Below are 17,302 nucleotides of genomic sequence, written 5' to 3'. Positions count from 1 at the left end.
AAGTTAAAATACTTGAACTGCTCCAGATTTTAAAAAAAAAAATCACCTCATAATATATTCTTTTAGATCTAAACGTGGAGCTGGTTGTGTGAAAGCTCCAAACATTTCATTTGACTCCCTTAAAAGATGATACATGATATACATCTCTCTCTCTTGCGCACGCTCTAATTCAGTTACACACAAACACTTTGTTTCCTCCTCTCTAGAGGACATGTTCGCAGAATCAGTAAACCTGCTCAGGAAAAAAAAAGAAGAAAAAAAAACCCAAAACAACAAACTAAAGTGCCCGGGGTATTCGCTCTCATCCGCGGCTCAAAGTGCTGAAAAAGGGGAGAGGAATCAACGGACTTGCAACTCTTACACGTCTTTATTTAGAATAAATGAGAGTAAAAGGAACACAAAAGGCCTAGGCATTAAGACAGAACTTTTCCATGAAGGTCTGTGGTTTGTGTTCTTTTGTTATTTTTTCCCTCTTCTTCTTTTTCTTCTGAACATGGTGAGGACTGGATCTCTGCCGCACGAATGGAGGACAGTTATTGTTTTTGTTTGACAGTAAAAATCCCCCACGTTCATTTGTGGATGAAGACCAGATGAGGAGGATTCACCCAGCAATAAGGCATAATGATAGGGAGGGGAGCAAAATAAAATTAAAAACATGAAAAGAAAAAAGAAAAAGAAAAAAAAAAGCACAGTAAAACAGAAAAATAAAAAAATAATACAGAAATGAAGAGGTACTGTATTAGCAGCAGTTTGTTTTTCCTTTTTTATTCTTCTTCACCTTCCTCTTGCTTGTGTCTTTATTTCTGTTTTTTTTTCTTCTTGTCTCTGTGTGAACTGGGTAGCCCCAGGGTTGGCATAACTGTGTGTGGAGTTCAGACAGAAGTGTTACAGGACCTCGTCACTCTCCGTGGTGTGGAGTTGCGTGTCGTCGGCATCCGTCATGCTGCTCTCCTGCGACTCCTCCATCTCCGCTGTAACACACAACAGGGGGCTTTTACACACCTCTCTTTAGAGAGCACGTTCTTACAGAAGGATGACGGTACACACCAGACCAGAAAACATGCAGTTGAAATAGTCACATGTAAGGCTTATAATCCTAAAAGGATTAAATGTATGTGTGTTACTAAGGAAATGTCCTATGTTACAGGAGCTGATATTCTGTGAATCATCTGTGGTGATCTTCCTCGTCCTCTGAGTAAATTATAGATTGAACTCTAGTTTGTTTTGGCCAAATTCCGAGCTCGTCCGATCAATTTAGTCCTGAGACACATGATCTCTTATTTTCACAGCCTCCGTAGCCCTCCTCCCGTATAGTAAATACTTCCGGAATCAGCAAATATAAATCAGACACTTGCGATCTGGATGATGAAACCATCGACAGGAGAAAAGATAAATAAAAACATCAAAACCAAATCCTGCAGCCTGATTAAAGGAGGAGTTACAACTGCACCACTTTATATTCACATACACAACAAATACTTCAATTTGTAGTTTTCTATAAATAACGACTAATCACTGCCAAGATCGAACAACCTGCCTGACTTAAACATCGGAGGAAAACACGACCTGCTAGAATCTCGCTCGTCCTGTAGGAATTCTATTCTACTGCTCTGTACAATTATTATTACATTTAAAGACGTCCCTCTGATTGAACCGAGCAGATCTGAACAGGGTTAAAGAGCACTTGGCTGCCAGGTTTGAATTTCAGAGTGAAATTGTTCATTTTTATCTGAACGCTTTGCTATTCAGTCTCACATACAGCAAATAATTAAATTATTTTAATCACAACTGTAAAGCTTAGGGGAGGAAAAAAAAATCCCAACAAATGACCATGTTATTAAGATGAGGAAGATTTCCTCTTTGTTGAAGGTTGAGCTGCAGTGCGACTACTCCGTCTCTTGGCTTAGTTTAGCAGCTCACATAATTAAAGTGAATCGATTACGAGTCGAATCGATTTTCCCAGAAATGAACCATGTCGCTCAGACACTCGTCATCGCGAGATCGCTGTTTTTTCCCCCCGCCTGGATAAAGAACCGCACCGAGGTGGGACACGCTCTCAGGGCTCCATTTGCACAGACACAACTGTAAGCCTTACTGTAAGCTGCCTTGCATTAAACTTCGTTAGGTCTCAGTTACCCCAGGACGCATGTGTGACACACACGACCCTACGCTTGTCCTGATGTGCACTGTGGAAGCGAGACACATGTTTAATGTGTTCAGGTTGCTGTTCCTTGTGTCCTCCATGCTAATTGGTGCTTACTGGAGTAGTAGAGGTAGTCGTCAGGGGTGACGGGCTCCTCGTCGTCGGGGAGGTAACGTTTGTCTATGGCCTCTTTGATCTGATTGTTGGCTCCTTTGGGGTCCAGGTCCATGGCCCACGAAAAGTTCATCAGAGCCAAGTGAGTCTGACCGAGCTTCTTATAGACCTGCAGAGAGGAGTGAACGTTCACCATCACACAGATATTACAGACTTTATCATCATCACAGCGCACCGCGATTACACGTCTGTACACGTCTCTTCTTACCTTTCCTATTAAAAAGTAAACGAGTGACTCTTTGGGGACGATCTGCTTCAGTTCCTCCAGCTCCTGCAGAGCCGCCTACAGAGAGGAAAAAACCCACAGGCACGAAACCGATCATGCCTCACGACAGGATTCACATTTATGTAAAAACATGCGAGTAAAACAAATCAATAATAATTAACACATTCTCCTACCTTGTATTTTTCGTTTGCAAATAGAATAGACGCCCTGTGAAATTTGCATAGTGGGTTCTTAGGGTCGATGCTGATCGCTCTGTTCAGGGTCTCTAAAGCGTGGTCTGATTTTTTCAGTGCATGCTGAACCTGTGAGAGGGGAAGAGAGAGAGAGAGAGAGAGAGAGAGAGAGAGAGAAAGGGAGAGGGGGGACAAAAGAGAAAGAGTGAGAGGGAATGAGAGAAAGAGGAAGAGAGAGGGGATGAGAGGGGAAAAGAGAGGGAAAGAGAGAGGAAGGGAGATGGGGACAAGAGGGAAAGGGGGTTAATGAAAAAGAAAGAAAGAAAGAGAAAAATAAGGAAAAAAACAGAAGTGAGGGATGAGAGAGAGACAGAGAGAGAGAGAGACAGAGAGTGGGGACGAGAGAGAGATAAAGAGAGAGAGAAAGAAAGAAAGAGAAAGAAGAAATGAGAGAAGAAGGGGAAGAAAAAGAAGGGAAAGAGAGGGATGGAGAGACAGATGAAAAGAAAGAGAAAAAGAGAAGAAAGAAGAGAAGAGAAAGAAAAAAGAAGAGAAAATAGAAAAAACAGATGAGTGGAGGACGATAGATGGGGACAAGAGAGAGAGAGAGGTTTTACATTTTCAGTTTTAAAGTACATTACTGGCATCAGAGTTTAAAGGTTATATGACCAAAGCATTGATACAGAAAAGGATGGAGGTAAAAGAGAGTGTAGGACAAAAGGGGTTACATGTAGACCATAAATAAATGATCACTGGTGTAAATAAAGTGTCTGACGCTGCACGATTTCAGCATGAAACCTCGTCCCAATGAAAGTAGGCATACATGAGGATATGAAATCCAGGTAGTTTCCTATAAAGTGTGATCTTGGGACTGAGAGAAATACATTTTCAATTCTTTTTTGTGTATATATTGTACATGTGAAAGAGTTGACAATAAAGAAAAACTTGACTTGAAGAAACTTGACTTGATCCCAGACCCTCTGAGGTACAGACACTGGTGTGTTTATGAGGCTACACTCACCACTCCGATGTGACACAGGAGTACGGAGCTCTGAGGGTTAATGCTTAAAGCCTTCTTAAAGTGAATCTCAGCCAGGTTAAACTTCTCCTGCTTGTAGTAGATCATTCCCAAGCCGTACCTGGTGAAACAAAGCGTGGGGCACGCGTTAGCTAGTTAGGATGTTCTAGCCGTTCGATTAAGATCATTGGTTCGATGGAGCTAAAGCACTGCGTTGTGATAAGAAGAAAACCGGCAGGAAATAATTTCCTGTTCCTCGGTAACTGTCGTACCAGGCGTTGTAGTGGCGCTTGTTGAGGCGGATGGCGTTACGGAAGCAGCCCAGTGCTTTCTCCAGCTCCTCGGTGAGCACCAGCTCGTGCCCCAGCAGCGTGTAGGCATAGGCGAAGCTCGGGTCCACCTGGATGGCCCGTGTGAAGAACTTAATGGCGATGTCGTGCTCTCGCTGAAGACTGAAGCAGTTTCCGGCTACACACCAGGGCTGTGGGACGATTAAAAAAAAAATGTTGTGTACATTTTCTTTAAACGTTGATTATTCTGCTGTATTAAATAGTTAAATATGTGCAATCACCTCTGGTGAGTTTTTGTCCATGTCAGTGAGGTCTTTAGAGAGCGCAGAGAGCGCCACATCTTTCTGTAAGTGCCATAGTGTAGTAGAGTAGATCTCCATCCCCTCCACCCGGTAGCTCTCGATGCGCCGCACCTCTGAGAAAATCCTCTCCGCCTGGCCACAGGAACGGGAGATTCGTTAGGAATTGTGAACATGAATATATACAAGTACAGAGATGAGTAAGCATCACATGGACTGATCACTAAGCCATGATACTGATGGACATCGTAGTAGTGATGTAGAACTCGGAGCTAGACACGCCGTACGCTCACCTGCATGTACTCTGCCAGCTCAAAGTGGGCGCGGCCGATCTGACCCAGAACCCAGCCGGTGTTGTAGTGGTGTGCAGGCAGCTGACTGAGGATGCTGATGGCCTCCCTGCAGTTATACAAGCACAGCGCTAGGTAACCCCGCCCGATGTCCCGCATCAGCGACATCAACCCATCTGCAACACATTCCACAGAAACAAACGTCAAAACATTTTCAAACAAACCCCATGATCACAAACAAACAATATTTTTTAATCTGACACGTAAAACAGATTGGTGAATTTTTCACTAAGTGAGATTTCCTCTATACCTGTTTTATTTCAGAGGTACAGAGTAATCTTTTATATCTAAAACAGTACATCGACCACATCGGTTTGCGTTTGCGAAACACCACGTTAATGCAATCGCTCTTGTATACGTTATCGTTTCTATAGTAACGGCTCGTTCAGAGGTCCAGAGATGCTCCATTAAGTATAACAACCGATCGGTATTATGTTTCATTCTGCAAGAAATAAATCATTCTAAGCTTTGTAAGAGGAAGAACATAAAGAGATGAAGCCAGGTGAAAGTGCTAACAGGACCTACAGTGATTATTTTACTGTAATAGCAACAAATGGTTTTATTCCATCCTTCAAGTATCAAGTGTTTTACACGTACGAGTACATGTTGAGCTTTGAAGAGTAAAAATGTCCTTTACATCAAAATCAAATCTAATTCACCTAAAAAGTAAAGATGAGGTCCTTTTTGTTGTTGTTCTCGCTGCTCTACACGGCAGGGGTGTGAACGTACCTGCGGCAGCTTTCTGCAGAGTGAAGGCCTGAAACTGCGGAGAGCTGATGTTGCCCTTGCCCTCGGCTATGGACGAGTCCAGCTTCAGGATCTCGATGCTCTCGTTCAGGCTGGACGGAGTGATTCCTCCCTTTCCTGTTTTTGTCTTGGTCTTCCTGTTGGGGATCTTGGTGGGAAACTTCATTTTTAATTTCTTGCTGTTCTCCTGGGTGGGGGAAAAATATATATATAGATCAGAAACAAACCAAGAAAAGTGACTATTAGTGTAGCTAGTCTCTGGTCTGATGTGCTAACGTCAGCTGAATGATTGGATAAAATAAGATGGATCCTGTACAGAGCTGCTTACAGGAGCTGTGATGACATCATTTAGTCCATAAGGTTAATTAACTCCTTAGGGATTAAATGTTAGCACCGTAATCCTATTTTTGTTCCTCAGCCTGTGTGTAAGTGTGTAGTAGAGGAAGACTGTACCTTGGCAGTGGAGCTGGCGCTGGTGAAAAGCCTGGAGCTCCGTCGAGGCTGCACGTTAGGTGGAGCGGCGATGGTGGGACTCAGCACTTGAGGTGTAGTACTGCACAAATCACACATGTAACTATGTTTACCGTACAAATTACACAAGTTTTTCTTACTTTTTAAAAGTACAACTAAAGCCGACTTTGTAGCACTTTAAAGGGGAGACTTTGTAGCTGTGAGCTTTAAAGGTGGGGTCTCCGTTGTTTGAGAAATGCTTCAGAAAACCGAGTTGGGACGACAAACTAAACAAATACAAAACGCATGTGTGACAGCGCATGTGTGACATTAGCAGAAAGCGGTTTTAACGTCGACATGGAGGATAAAAACAAAGAAAGAAAGTGAACAAAGACTTATGATAAGGCAAGAAGTAGGACGTGTTAATATAGGATCAGCTTTCCAGCGCTGGAGAGAACTGAAGGAGCAGGAAGTTGGCCACATATTCACAGGTTGGAGTTTCCCGAGTCAATAACTCCTGAGCTAAACGCTGTTACTACACAAATAACACCTCTTTTCTATCGTAGTAATGTAGAGAGGCAGCTACAACCGCGTTTTGTGTAGTAACAGCGTTTAGCTCAGGAGTTATCGACTCGGGAAACTCCGACCTGTGAATATGTGGCCGACTTTACTTAAGACGCCGAGGCACTTTTTTCCTTCTCGATAGGTGAGTAACGTTGGTTTTGCTTTGTTACACAGAACTAATATATGCCTTTGTCCTTTACATGATTATGCTTGTGTGGCATTTTTGCTTGTTTGTTTATCTGCAATCGTATTGTTCTTCCCTTCAGCTATGATAAAGACACGTTTCTTTCTGTTAGGGTTACGTATGTATGTGTGGGCGGAGCTATCGATACAGGGGTGGGACCAATTTGGGTTAGGGGCGTGTTTGTTTTGGTGATTTCAAATGTCGACATTGGCTTTCAAACAACGGAGACCCCACCTTTAATATTAGACAGATAGATTATTTTACTGAGATGTTAAATACTCACCTGGTCTGTGGTGCCGTGGTCTGCGTCTGGTTAAACGGATTGGGAATAACCTCTCGGCTGTTCCCGCTTTGTGCGAACACCGACTTGGTCCCCACCTGACTGATTCTGCTGACCGTCTATCAGGAACAAAGAGGGACGATGTTACAGGACGATACATAATAAAGTCGACACGATGGTACGGATGCATACAAACACAAAGTAAACTAAGAATAAAGAAATCACCTTCTTTGGTGGGCCAGGTGGTGGAGGTGGCTCCATCCCCGTCCCACTGTGACTGTAATTCTGCAGATACGTGGGGTCTCCCGGGCTCGGCTCCAGGGGCAAGATGCCAAAACTGGTGAGAAACAAAAGAGAACTGTAACAAAACGTGATTGTCTGTGACTAAGTTGGAAAGAATCTACAGTCTGTCAAAAATAAATAAATAAAAACTAAAAGACAAAGCTCTATCAGCTGGAGAAGAAAAAAGAAACATTTTTGAATTTCTGTTGTTACAGAAGACACCGAAGTTTATTAGAAATATATAGAAAAACAACAATCGGTGTCCATTCGCACATGTGTATAATATGATGTAGTTAGATGTACAAGCATGTTCGGCTCTGTGTCGATTCGGGGATGGACTCGTGTGTACCTGGGTGTGAGAGGGCTCAGCGTAGCGGTGCTTCCCAGCAGACAGCGGCCACTCTTGGGTTTATTCTGCACCTGCTTGGACAGCAGAGATCCGCCCGTGCTTAGAGACACGGAATCTGGTGAAATGACTGACGAGTCGATGTAAGACATGGACGAGTCTGTGTTTAGGGTCGAGTACTTCGAGTTGGACGACTCCAGATTGAGCCTGTTCAGTTCCTATTAGGAAAAAGGAAGGAATGGATTGTGTGTTAGAGTGTTAGTGTGAGGTGAGAGTCTCCGCCCACTTTCTGACATGCTCTGCGTTATTCACACATTTGTTATTACAAAACCTCATTAGTGTTTGATTGTTTGGCTGGTGCCAATTATACACAAGGCCTTCGGTTTGTTTTATTTATTCATTTATTTATTTTAGGAGGCAGTAGGTACAATGAGCGATCTAATGATTCAGAAACGCTTCTAAAATGACTGACAGTTTCTCAGCCACTTAATACAGTCGTGCTGAGGCCACGGCTCATTTGTTTGTTTATTTATTTAGTCGTGTTCTACATATATTGTAGGTTAACTGTATAAGTAAGTACAAAATCTGACCCCTGCACCTATAAAATCCATGCTGTAACTGAGAACACCTGCAGAATATTATAAAAATAACAGGACACTGTGTTCTTTTGGATCTCTGAGCCTCTCGCATATGGGACCGGGGTGTGCATATGTCGTACCAGCGTGTCCTGGGGCGTCTCCATGAGGACAGAGTCGATTTGCCTGTGAGTCGTGTTGTGGCTGGGAGTGTGAGCTGGGCTCATGGGGAAGGTGGGGCCGCCTCCTCCATTGCCCCCGCTGAAGCTCTGCAGAGAAGTCAACTTAAAGATCTGCTCTGGGTCTGGTCGCTCACCTGCACGCATACACACACACACACACACACACACACACACACACACACACACAATGAAAAAGATGCACCACACAACAAACAGTGGTGTCTGATCATAATCAAATACCAGTTCTTTATCTGTGAGAATGAAATAATCAGCTCTAACACAGATTAATTAATAAATTAATGAAGTTCACAGTAACTAATAATTAAGAGAAACACAAATCACTGAATTGACAAAAAAAAAAAAAAAGGCAGTAAACTGACCGATCTGACACAGAGACTCGAAGGGCGACCAGAGAAAAGGATTCTCGCTCAGGCTCTTTTGATAACATTCGGCTCCTTTTGCCAAGCGATCGGTTTTGCTGCACAACATAAAAGGAGAGGCGTAAGAACGGAACATCCAGGTGGACTAAACATGAACAGAAATGTCTGTAATGTCCCTGCTTCATGGTGAGCAGTATGAAAAATAAGGAAGCTTTTTACTTTAAAAACGCACACACACCCACACCCACACCCACTATTGTTCCACAACATTAAGTTTAAACCCTGACGATCCACAAACGAGTTTCTGTGCGTTTTCTACGTGGGTGAGAATACTGTCCATCCCCTGTCAATCACAGCCAAGTCACTAGCCAATCGTGAGCTTGTTACATTTATCAAAAGACGACAGGCTTAAAAATGTGCCATAAAATTACTGTCATTTATAATTTTTTCCACCCTTCCCCTTTACTGTTAGAAGAAGAAGCAGCGATTTCTGAGATAACTAAAGAGGCTGTGGATGTTGGTTAAACATGTGCGAGTGTGAGTAATCCTGAAGAGCGAAGCCGCACCAGTAGATTTGGCCGAGCAGCGCCAGCGTGAAACAGGACGAGTCGCCGAATTCGGTGACGATGTCGTCCTGGCTCTTCTGTTTGTTCAGTACACCACCTGTGAGGATCTGCTCACCCTCTGCCAGCCTGAGGAAGCACACACACACACACACACACACACACAGTTATCAATCATTTACAGAGAAATAGCCGGATGATGATCACGTGCAGTCCATCAGATTATACCAGACACACACACAGACACACACAGACACACACAGACACACACAGACACACACAGACACACACAGACACACAGACACACACAGACACACACAGACACACACAGACACACACACAGAGTTGCTTACTTGCTGAGCTCCACACAGCATTTAGCGAGGAGGTATTTGCACTGTGGTGTGGTGCAGCTGTGCCCTTTGAGGAGGTGATAGGCTTTGTAGGCTTTTCCCGAACGGTAGTAACACGTGGCCAGGAGGAAGAGCGCCTCCTCAGAGTGCACTGACAGGAACACACACACACACACACGTTAAACACTCTTATTAACATTAAATCATGAGTAAGCAGGGTAGAGCGAGACAAATTCTAGCTCTCTGTTGTAGCTGAAATTTGAGGTCATCACTCTGATCCACAACAAAAAGGAGTATCTGATATTTAGCGGAAGCTCGAGAGCCTAAAACACAGACTGACGTTTTTCTCTTTGGATCTGAGGAGAAAAACTTTCACTTAAATAATCAGTTTATACATCTGTGAACCTCTGCAAGCTACAATTACCCATAAACCACCTCTCTCTCGCTCATCCTACTCATCTTTCTCTCTCTCTCACCCTCCTCTCTCACCATACTCTATCTCTCCCTCTCTCTCTCTCTCTCGCTCACTCAACCTCCTCTTTCTCACCCTCCTCTTTCTCTCTCTCTTGCTCACCCTCCTCTTTCTCACCCTCCTCTTTCTCTCTCTCTTGCGCGCTCTCTCGCTCACCCTCTTCTTTCAAACAGACTGTTGAAAGCAAGAATTTTTATTGATTTTCATTTTTGTGAACAAGTATGAACAAGTTGAAGATGTTTAAAGAAGTGTGGTGTTGTGACAATGTTCTGTGCTGTCACACAACCACGACTCTCATTACATGTGACTGTAAATAAAGGATGGTGAATAGTCAAAAGTCACTCACTCGTCTCTCTCTCAGCTCTCACACACACACACTCACTCGTCTCTCTCTCAGCTCTCACACAGCTCTCACTCAAACACACTCACTCGTCTCTCTCTCAGCTCTCACACAGCTCTCACTCAAACACACTCACTCGTCTCTCTCTCAGCTCTCACACAGCTCTCACACACACACACTCACTCGTCTCTCTCTCAGCTCTCACACAGCTCTCACTCAAACACACTCACTCGTCTCTCTCTCAGCTCTCACACAGCTCTCACTCAAACACACTCACTCGTCTCTCCCACACCCACACACGTCTCCCTCTCCCACACCCACACACGTCTCCCTCTCCCACACCCACACACGTCTCCCTCTCCCACACACACACACGTCTCCCTCTCCCACACACACACACGTCTCCCTCTCCCACACCCACACACCCGTCTCCCTCTCCCACACCCACACACCCGTCTCCCTCTCCCACACCCACACACCCGTCTCCCTCTCCCACACCCACACACCCGTCTCCCTCTCCCACACCCACACACCCGTCTCCCTCTCCCACACCCACACACGTCTCCCTCTCCCACACCCACACACGTCTCCCTCTCCCACACCCACACACTCACTCGTCTCTCCCACACCCACACACTCACTCGTCTCTCTCTCCCACACCCCCGGCTCCCTCTCCCGCACACACACACCGTCTCTCTCCCACCCACACACCGTCTCTCCCACACCCACACACCCGTCTCCCTCTCCCCCCCCACACACACACCCCTCTCTCCACCCACACCACACACACCCGTCTCCCTCTCCCCCCACACACACCCGTCTCCCTCTCCACACACACACACCCGTCTCCTCCCCCCCCACACACACACCCGTCTCCTCCCCCCCCACACACACACCCGTCTCCCTCTCCCACACACACACCCTGTCTCTCCCACACACACACACACACTGTCTCCTCTCCCACACACCCACACACCCCCGTCTCCCTCTCCCACACACACACCCACACACACTGTCTCCTCTCCCACACACACACACCTGTCTCCTCTCCCACACACCACACACACCTGTCTCCTCTCCCACACACACACACACCTGTCTCCTCTCCCACACACACACACACCTGTCTCCTCTCCCACACACACACACCTGTCTCCTCTCACACACACACCACACACACACTGTCTCCCTCTCCACACACACACACACCTGTCTCCTCTCCCACACACACACACACTGTCTCCTCTCACACACACCACACACACACTGTCTCCTCTCCCACACACACACACCTGTCTCCTCTCCCACACACACACACACACACTGTCTCCTCTCCCACCACACACACACCTGTCTCCCTCTCCCACACACACCCGTCTCCCTCTCCCACACACACCCGTCGCCCTCTCCCACACACACACACACACACCTGTCTCCCTCTCCCACACACACACACACACACACCTGTCTCCCTCTCCCACACACCACACACACACTGTCTCCTCTCCCACACCACACACACACTGTCTCCTCTCCCACACACACACACACACACTGTCTCCTCTCCCACACACCACACACACACCTGTCTCCTCTCCCACACACTCTCCCACACACACCTGTCTCCCTCTCCCACACACACCTGTCATCCCTCTCCCACACACACCTGTCTCCCTGCTCCCACACACACCTGTCTCCCTCTCCCAAACACACCTGTCTCCCTCTCCCACACACACCTGTCTCCCTCTCCCACACACACCTGTCTCCCCCTCTCCCACCACACACACACACCTGTCTCCCTCTCCCACACACACACACACCTGTCTCCCTCTCCCACACACACACACCTGTCTCCCTCTCCCACACACACACACACCTGTCTCCCTCTCCCACACACACACACACACACACCTGTCTCCCTCTCCCACACACACACCTGTCTCCCTCTCCCACACACACACACCTGTCTCCCTCTCCCACACACACACACACACCTGTCTCCCTCTCCCACACACACCTGTCTCCCTCTCCCTCTCCCACACACACACACACACACCTGTCTCCCTCTCCCACACACACACACACCTGTCTCCCTCTCCCACACACACACACACACACCTGTCTCCCTCTCCCACACACACACACCTGTCTCCCTCTCCCACACACACACACACACACCTGTCTCCCTCTCCCTCTCCCACACACACCTGTCTCCCTCTCCCACACACACCTGTCTCCCTCTCCCACACACACCTGTCTCCCTCTCCCACACACACCTGGCTCCCTCTCCCACACACACCTGGCTCCCTCTCCCACACACATCTTTCTCCCTCTCCCACACACACCTGTCTCCCTCTCCCACACACACCTGTCTCCCTCTCCCACACACACCTGTCTCCCTCTCCCACACACACACACCTGTCTCCCTCTCCCCCACACACACACCTGTCTCCCTCTCCCACACACACACCTGTCTCCCTCTCCCACACACACACCTGTCTCCCTCTCCCTCTCCCACACACACACACACACACACACACACACACACCCGTCTCCCTCTCCCACACACACACACACCTGTCTCCCTCTCCCACACACACACACACCTGTCTCCCTCTCCCACACACACACACACCTGTCTCCCTCTCCCACACACACACACACACCTGTCTCCCTCTCCCACACACACACACACACCTGTCTCCCTCTCCCACACACACACACACCTGTCTCCCTCTCCCACACACACACACACCTGTCTCCCTCTCCCACACACACACACACCTGTCTCCCTCTCCCACACACACACACACACACACACACACCTGTCTCCCTCTCCCACACACACACACACACACACACACGTCTCCCTCTCCCACACACCTGTCTCCCTCTCCCACACACACACACTTGTCTCCCTCTTCCCTCCCCCCTCACACACACACACCTGTCTCCCTCTCCCACACACACACACACACACACACACACACGTGTCTCTCTCTCTCCCTCTCACACACACTCACCTGTCTCCCTCTCTCCACACATCTCCTTCTGGGTTGATTATTATTTTGATGTTACAATAAAACATCTGCGCTTAACATATCAAAATTGATAGTTTTATATTCACAATTAACTAGTCCAAGGATCCAAAGTCACAAAAAAATCTGCGACTCTGCTCATTAAGCATCAGCACACCGTATATCACTCAGGATACACACACACACACACACACACTCCACCTCCTCTCAGAGGAAGGTTTCAGAGCATGAAGAGAAAGATCTAGGGCCTTACCTTCAGCATAGAGCCTCTCAGCCAGAAACACGGCGTCTCGGTAGGCATAGTGGTTTAAAGCGTGCCAGACAGCAGCCTGTAAATAAAATAAACAAACCACCAGAGAATAAACTTCACCATCATGTCTCATTTCACCTGGTTTGACTTTTACACATGAAGCGTTCAAGCTACACGACACGAATGATGTGTTTGTTCTCAAGCTAACGTGTATATATGTAGAGTGCAGCTTATTTAAAGGTAAAAGAAGTGCTGCTGCATTTACAGAGATCGGCCATGTCGATTTAACATCACTCACTCAACTCGAGGAGGAGGAGTAGGAGAAAAGGATAAGAAAGAGACCTGTCCCGAGTCTAAGGGTTTTTTATTGGATTTTTTCTCTCAAAACACTGATGTTTATCACAAAACAGACTTAATAAGAAACAAGAGTTCCTGCTGTATTTGTGCCTAAACAAAAAGAAAATAAGCAATAAGGAAGCTGATTTAGAGAAATAAAGAATAATGAAACGTTTTTTAAAAAATAATAATAAAAAAACAGCTTTGTTTTAAAGGAAAATTTCTCCCTAAAAATTTCACTTATTAGCTTAAAAAAGATTTGAGTTTGAACATCTTTCACTAAACACCTACGTTCAATTTCTACATTACCCACAATGCAGTTTTACCGATTTAAACCTCGGCTTCATCTTTCTCTAACGAGAGCAATGCGGCGGTGCTTTAGTCCTTTGGTCTGCCCAACGCTCACATCTCCGAGTTTAATGTAACCTTGAACAACCGCGTCGTGCAGCCGCATTGCATTCTGGGACTTTGAGCCCGAAGTCTGCACCAGCGTCTAGACAGAATTTCGCATTAATACTCTGCTGAGTATAGTGGCATTGTCAAACCTTGATACGTGCCTCAGCGCACCACACAACTGCTAACATCTCACAGGAATTACGAAGATTCAGAACCATCGACTGTCTTGTATCGCCTCCTCGACACATCCGCCTCAAGTCACATCCTTAATCTTAAAGACGCAGGAATTCCATTCTGTGGCCTCATCACGTCTTGAATACTGATAACCAAAGCCATCAGCAGACTACAATACATTAAAAGCTTAGCAACTGAAGTGCTCACCAGCTCCACTCATCCACTCCTATTACGCCCATCTACCCATCTTAAATCATCTGCACTGGCTACCTGGAGTATAAATCCTCCTTCTGACCTTTAAAGCCCTCCACAACCTCGCTCCTCCTCCTCCTCCTCCTCATCTGTCTGAGCTCCTCCATCCTTACATTCTCTACATTCATTCCTCCGAATAGCTGGGATTCACTTCTGCAGCACCTCAGAAACACCACGTCTTTATCAACAACACGTTTATTTCTTCAGTTCTTTGACTCTTTGTGTAACAGCTGTTCATGTCATAGACTCTGTGTTTTTAGTTGTCTATTAGTGCTGTGAAAAGGCACCAAATAACTAAAACCTTATTATTATTATTACTACTACTATTACTATTATTATGGATAACGTTTGTTTGTGTCAGATGAAGATCCTCTAATTGTAGATTCATGTTCAGTGTATTTCTGCTTTCGTAGCTGTTCAGAGACCGACATGCTCCATCGTCCGTCGACATCTAGACGAAAGATTTCCTGTGCTTAGATATTTTATATATATATATTTTTTTTGCTTTAGATGCCTGTCTAACTCTGACCCCGTAAAATCCATACTTCTTGGAAATGTCTAGGATGTGTGTGTCTTGTTAAACGCCACAGTTCACACTTTTATTTTAAGCTCTGTGCCACGGACAGGGTTGTCGAACGAGTGCGAATTAACACCTTCGTGATTTCACCCATCTTTTGGATCAACCGTCCAAACCTTCTGATGTTCAGACCGTTAACTCACAGGAGACAAATCATGTCTGACCCTAATCTGTTACTTCAGCCCTTCATCTATTATGTGCACCAGTGTACAACGCAAACCGTTCTATCTTTGTGTTTCCTTCTGTATACTACTTTATTTGTATTAATAAAAGGAATGAGAGATGAATAAATAATCAGCTCTGGCGTTCACTGTGCAGCTGAGAGCTTGTTTTCTTCAGGCGACATGACAGCTTTAAGAACTCACAAGATAATCAGTTATAGGTGTTAAAAATAGCGCTAGTTAGCTAACCAGAAGACTAGTTTAGTGCATCACAACCTGTTAACTCAACCAAGCTAAACTATTCCTGAATAAATGTCATTACCTCAATGAAAACGCAGTCATGTAGCCTGACCTCATCATTAATATTATTATTATGGTTCTGATTAGTCCAGACAACCGCAACGTTTCCACATGACGTTATAACCCCTAGGAATATTTACTGAAACATTTAAAGTAAATAAGCTTTAACGTTAGCTTGCAAAACTAAACATGCTAACGTTAGCGTCGATTCAGTCCATTGCTATGATTAATTAGCGTAACTGAAGTAACTATTGCGTGTCAACAGGGTTTAGGTTGGTAAAGACACAGGTGATGTTTTTATTTATATAAAATTTATGGTTTCGTCACTGAAAGTTTTTATTCAATGTGGGAGCGAAGACAACTCGAAGCTTTGACGTGTGAATTAGATTAGCTTAGCTTAGCTTAGCTTAGCTCGCCGCGGCTGGGCCTGAACATCAGCCCCGGCGCAGAGTAGTAAAACATCCCAGCAGCCGAATGCAACATTCCCGTCTGATTAAACCTCGCTTCTGGACCCAATGCATAGTTCGGTTACCTGGACAGGTTCCTGTAACACCGTCATTCCGGACCCAGGCTCCGTCCTTCCTTCCTTCCTTCCGTCCTTCCTCTCTCTCTCTTCTTCTCTCTCTCCCCTTCGGCTTCTCCTCTTTCTCCTATCTCCTTTCTAGTTCACTACAGGCCAGCAGTAGCTAGCAAACTGAAGCTAGCATCAGAGATTTGAACACACTGACCGTTATCGGCGGCACGAAGTTATCCGGAAACAGCCGATTCAAATCAGTGAGTTACGGGAAAAGCCGAGCGATGGCGTAAAATCCTGAAGTTTATTCTCAAGAAAATGAAGGTGTTTATTATGGGGTCAGAATTGTTTCGTTATTCTGAATAAATATACTATGATCCACAAATAAATATAAAGAGTTTCACAAATATTTCTTAAATCAACAAATGCACAATAATCAAACCGTAAATATATGTTACAAATTTCACAAAAAAAAAATGAAATTCACAAATAAATAAAATGGGATTTGCAAATAAAAAAAATATTTATAAATATATATTTATTTGTGAATGGCTTCCTGCTCAATTGTGAATTACTGCACGCATTTGTGGATCGCGTTCTGTGCATTTGTGGATTTGATACATTTCTAACGTCAAGACGTGCACAAGAATCCACAAATAGGTGACTCCGCCCACCGTCTACTCCAGCCAATCGGACAACGGTCTCTTGGCGCTGACCAAATTTGCATACACACAAAGATATGAAATTAGACATATTTTAAAAATATAATAACTTATGTTAGAGATTCTTGAGTTTTTTTACTTAATGCTTTCATCATTGTCCTATTAATTGGACGACACGTTGATGTATACATCACACATAGTGTTGCCAACCACAGCAAAGAAAAGCAAGTGATAATTTTGGTTCTTTATAGGAA

At 45.4% G+C, this 17,302-nt stretch overlaps 1 protein-coding gene across 1 annotated transcript; it reads right to left on the bottom strand.

Moving 5' to 3' along the window:
- Positions 1-345: 345 nt before the first annotated feature.
- Positions 346-16,644, bottom strand: cdc27 (cell division cycle 27). The gene is made up of 19 exons (XM_027177953.2): positions 16,405-16,644; positions 13,680-13,755; positions 9,580-9,727; positions 9,230-9,355; positions 8,664-8,761; positions 8,245-8,417; positions 7,530-7,744; positions 7,124-7,235; positions 6,902-7,017; positions 5,874-5,973; positions 5,403-5,607; positions 4,617-4,789; positions 4,306-4,458; positions 4,007-4,215; positions 3,738-3,855; positions 2,717-2,845; positions 2,526-2,600; positions 2,261-2,426; positions 346-971 (listed from the first exon to the last, which is right to left on the bottom strand). Exons 1-19 carry the CDS (start codon positions 16,429-16,431, stop codon positions 886-888), a joined length of 2,505 nt encoding a protein of 834 aa, XP_027033754.1. The 5' UTR covers positions 16,432-16,644; the 3' UTR covers positions 346-885.
- Between the last annotated feature and the right edge of the window lie 658 nt (positions 16,645-17,302).

The sequence above is a fragment of the Tachysurus fulvidraco genome, chromosome 7 (genome assembly GCF_022655615.1).
Source record: "Tachysurus fulvidraco isolate hzauxx_2018 chromosome 7, HZAU_PFXX_2.0, whole genome shotgun sequence".
In the NCBI taxonomy this organism is placed as follows: Eukaryota; Metazoa; Chordata; class Actinopteri; order Siluriformes; family Bagridae; genus Tachysurus; species Tachysurus fulvidraco.
This window is presented reverse-complemented; position numbering and strand designations above follow the sequence as displayed.